The sequence below is a fragment of the Acanthisitta chloris genome, unplaced genomic scaffold (assembly GCF_000695815.1).
Source record: "Acanthisitta chloris isolate BGI_N310 unplaced genomic scaffold, ASM69581v1 scaffold21101, whole genome shotgun sequence".
Lineage (NCBI taxonomy): Eukaryota > Metazoa > Chordata > Aves > Passeriformes > Acanthisittidae > Acanthisitta > Acanthisitta chloris.
The window spans coordinates 867-5,602 of NW_008655678.1; the positions used below are offsets into that span (position 1 = coordinate 867).

Sequence of the window (4,736 nt, forward strand, 5' to 3'; positions counted from 1 at the left end):
AAGCTCGTTGTTTCTATGGCTTCCAGATTGCCATGGAAAACATACATTCAGAGATGTACAGTCTTCTTATTGACACCTACATTAAGGATTCCAGGGAGAGGTTAGTATTGATGATGAAGAGTTCAAAACTTGCTAAATATTCAACAATGCATATCGGTTGTTCTCTGACTTTCAAGCTGATTTTAGGAGGTAAACTACATTTATATGAAACACCACTGCTGTTTAAGAGCAGTGTTTCTTTAGAATATCTTTTCCCTCTGAAGTGTAAGAATTTAGGTTAAGAGCAGACCTGAAAACACTCAAAGAAAAAGAAATAAAGGAATGAAACTAACTATGTAAGAGGTGGAACAGTCAAGTAAGGGGAGTATGTTAAATTGTAGTAAGTGGAGGACCTCTGCACCTAGTAGAAAGCTGTGTAGGAACGTTTCTCTGAGAATGCTGTCACTTTTCTTAAAATGTCACCTCTAAAACCCCCTGCATTTATTGATCGGCAAAGCTCTTTTACTTAGCTTGTGCTGCCCTTAGTTAACTATTTTGATGGGGGTAGGAAAGCACATGGTGTTGGCTGAAACGTGACCTTGGGTCTTGATTAAAAGTAAAACAATATAAAATTTTCATACTTAGAACTCAATTTAAGGAATATGTCATAAAACTGACAGCAGGGGTTGCTTGGAGGAGGCCAAGCTGAGTTATTCTTGTGGTGTCAGACCAACACCCTGTTGAGTGAAATGTCATGTGGTATTGCAATGCCACTTGTAGTTTAGATATATCTAATTGCTACTACTTAAAAAGCTGGCCACGTCATTTATACTCTCAGATGCTTAATTCCAGCAACAACTGCTTACATGAGAGCTCTGGTGCCTTGGCACTGGAAATGGGAATCTGGTTGATCTGAAGTTTTGAAATCCTCATTGAAGTACGACACTTGGTCAAACAGTTCTCCCCTTGATAATGTCATGGGAATTCAAGTGAAGTGGTGTTGGTGTGATGGGTAGGTGAAGAAAAGGTAGTTGATTGGAATAAATAGAGCTAGACTGGTTCCAAGTAGGATGGGGAGGGAGTATTAGCAAAATGAAAGTGCAGAGCACTTTCAAGTGATCAAGACCATTTACGGCAGTGAATGCTTATTCTGCTGGTTGTGATGTCTGATCCTAATGAGTTTTATCTTTCTCAGGGAATTTCTTTTTAATGCCATTGAAACATTACCATGTGTTAAAAAGAAGGCTGACTGGGCCATGTGCTGGATTGGGGACAAGAAAGCAACATATGGTGAGTACATCTATTGGAAGCAAAGTGAAGTTTCTCTAAAAGTGAAGGAATCACCATTTCTCCAGACTACACAGGGTTTTTTGCTGTCATGTAGAGAGTACATCGCTCTCCAGTATAAGATACTGGTACAATTCGGCAGATGAGGAAAATAATTTTCATCTTCAAATGAGCTATTGACAGGAATCTTTGTAAAATTGCTGGGATTGTGGATAATAAGGTTGTGTGGCAATCATCATACCCTGACTATGTGATGAAACCAATTTGCTCACATGTTTGGAGCTGCAGTGGCCATCTATAGCCAGCAGACATGTGTGGTTGGAGTCTGTGGCTCCTCTGCCTTGTTAATTCCTGATGCCTTGCTTCAAAGGTAGATGAGATAGATCATTATTTCACTAGCGTTAAAACATTTTTCATGGCCCAGGTTCCGTTCTTGATCAAAGATGAGTAGACACTGACTTAAACCCAGCTGCCAAAATGACTGCTCTTTTTCAGTGAGCTGCCTTTGAAAAAGGGTAGTATTGATGGTTAACCCTGGGGGGAAGGAGCCTTGGCTGCAGCTACTTAGTAGCTGCTCCAAATAGTTCCTTCTGCCACTCAGGTTTGTTTTGTTTAATGAGCAGAAGTCTTTAATAGTTTTTAAGGGCAGGCCTTGTAGGATGCAGTTCACTGGCCTATTTGCAACTTGTGGATATTAATCCTGTAAAGCTTTCTGATGTTACTATCTATCTTCTTTTAACAGGAGAACGTGTAGTAGCTTTTGCAGCTGTGGAAGGAATCTTCTTTTCTGGCTCCTTTGCATCAATTTTTTGGCTGAAGAAGAGAGGATTAATGCCTGGACTCACTTTTTCTAATGAACTCATCAGTAGAGATGAGGTATGAGTCAAAATCTAGTGGTTAAGATGGTAATGTGCCACAGTAGCTTGAAGAAATGATACTCAATTGGAGCCTGTATTTTAAAACAGGACTATATTTAGAAACTGGCAGTCTATAAAGCTCACTGAAGTGTGTAAACATTTGTCATTGTGGATCTTGCAGCAGTGAATGAACAAACTTACTGCCTCTAAAGTAGTATAAGCGTTCTCACCAACTCTTGTGCTGCTTGTACCTCACCATTTGGAGCAGGTGCAGTTGTACTGGCTCCCTTGTGATGCCATCTGGTGAGGCAGAAAGTTGTCTGTAGGGAACACTAAATAACAATGTGGCAAGGGCAGAGATGATGCCACTTACTCTGCTCCTGATTTGAGTGGCTCTTTTAAATTGATGTTCCTGAAATAATTTTCCCAAACCTCTTTTCAGGGCTTGCACTGTGATTTTGCCTGCCTCATGTTCAAGCACTTGATACACAAACCATCAGAGGAGAGAGTAAAGGAAATCATCACAAATGCTGTTCTCATAGAACAGGTAATTGTCTGCCCCTTGCTTTGGAACTTGATCACAATTAAACAGAAAGCTGAGAAGCTGTTGGGCATAAAATTAACCTAGAATGGTACACAGTGAATACCAGTTTCTCTACATAAAATGCTTGTTATCTGCAGGAGTTCTTGACTGAGGCACTGCCTGTAAATCTCATCGGCATGAACTGCACTTTAATGAAACAGTACATAGAGTTTGTGGCAGACCGGCTGATGCTGGAACTGGGATTTAACAAGGTAAGGCTCTCATACACTGAATCTTTCATGGGGAAAAGAGAATATTAAGTTTAATTTCCTCCAGAAATCCCATCCTAAATTGGCTGCAGCAATATTGGCTTAACTTGTGAAATCATTTAGCAGTCCTTCTGCTAGATCCTATTTGGAGACCCACAGAAGGAAGAGTAAAAGGATGCTATGGAAAAAGAGCTGTGTGGGTAGCTGTGTCTTCTCTCCACTGTAGCTAAAAGACAGGAACAAATAAAGTAGAGAAGGCTTGGGGCAGAGATTTTTGTTCAATCCGTAGTAATCCCGCTGATACTGCCATTAGACTCCTTCCAGCTAGTCTTTAATGCTCTTGCATAGTCAAGATGTGAGCACCTGCAGTGACTGTAGAATTGCCCGTGTATTTCAGATATACAAAGCAGAGAATCCTTTCGACTTCATGGAAAACATCTCTCTGGAAGGCAAGACCAATTTCTTTGAGAAGCGAGTAGGTGAATACCAGAGGATGGGTGTCATGTCGAACCCCACAGACAACTCTTTCACCCTGGATGCAGAATTTTAAATGAACTGAGACCACGTGCATTAATCTGCATACTGCCCTGTTTAGAACATCAAATGTATGGAGTCAGTGTGACTTAATTTCTATACTAAAATCCCACTCTTGTAAAGTGTGGTGATATTGGTACTTTTCAGGAGGGTAGTGTAACTCCAGCAGTAAAATCTCTTTTAATTAGACTTTGCCAATGGTGTTAATGCATAGAATGTTTTAGAGGTACCTTAGAGCATGTGCTATGCCATTCCATGAAAGATACAGGCACTTGCTTCTGCAAGATGGGATGTTGTGGGCAGTGACCACTGGCTTCTGGTGTTCTTAAACAAGGAGCAGTTGAGATATTCCAGTTTTAAATTTGCTGGATGGTCTGCAGAAAACTCTGGAGGCAACTACATGACCTCACTGCTTTCTTAGCAGGTTTTAAGTTTACCTTTTTTACTATTGTTTAAATAGTTTCTACATAAACTGGCACTTTAATGTTTTAAATAATGAACTCTCTTGTAATACTCAACAATAGTAAAATGCAAGTTGTACTCTTCTGCAGTGTAACCATTCATGACTTTTGCTTCTTTTTGGGTGTGTAATTTAAAAATGGTGTGATTCAAACTTCATCTTGGAATATATTGAAGAGCAGGAAAAAGCTTGGTATGGAATGTAAATAAGCTGGATATTCTGGGCACGGAAAAATAAGATGCAGCCTCGCTTGGTCGCTTTTACTTTAATATCTGGGAACAGTATTTCATGTAATAAAGAGCTGGTTGGATTCAGTGTTGTACTGGCTTCAGTGCTCCAATGGGCAAAGATATGTGCTAATTTGCTTCTGAATTGCAGACTTTGAGGAAATGCAGATTCTGCAGGAAATAGCAGCTTACTCATGTGATTGGTAGATGTCGAGTGAAATAGTTATGCTTAGCTCTTGACTTTCAGATTGACTGCATTAAACAAGATGTTTCGGGGTAAATTTAGATAATTCAGGCTGGGGCAGCATTCTGAGCTTGCAACATGCAGTGAAATTTTTGTTTTAATATGTAACAGTAGTGAAAACATGGTTACACCACACTAGACATGGAGCAATAATAATGAATATGCTTAATATAACTGGTGTAAGGTATGTGGTCTGTGAAGGAGTTCTCTGGTCTCACAGTTCCTGCAAAGATCTGCAGTGAGATTAAATGAGAGTGGGATACACCGAAATTGTCTACTGCCTTGCTGTACAAAAGGGCTTTATCCATAATCTAATCTGACACCTAACAAAGACTGTGCTGCAGGTCTGCCATTCT

At 40.0% G+C, this 4,736-nt stretch overlaps 1 protein-coding gene across 1 annotated transcript in view; it reads left to right on the forward strand.

Moving 5' to 3' along the window:
• The window catches only part of LOC103811075 (ribonucleoside-diphosphate reductase subunit M2), a 4,530-nt gene extending 860 nt beyond the window's left edge, over positions 1-3,670 (forward strand). The window contains exons 3-8 of the mRNA XM_009084021.1: positions 1-100; positions 1,175-1,269; positions 2,009-2,142; positions 2,566-2,670; positions 2,805-2,918; positions 3,313-3,670. Coding sequence (XP_009082269.1) covers positions 1-100; positions 1,175-1,269; positions 2,009-2,142; positions 2,566-2,670; positions 2,805-2,918; positions 3,313-3,465 — 701 coding nt within the window. The 3' untranslated portion in view covers positions 3,466-3,670. The remainder of the gene's footprint in view (positions 101-1,174; positions 1,270-2,008; positions 2,143-2,565; positions 2,671-2,804; positions 2,919-3,312) is intronic.
• The last annotated feature ends 1,066 nt before the right edge of the window (positions 3,671-4,736 follow it).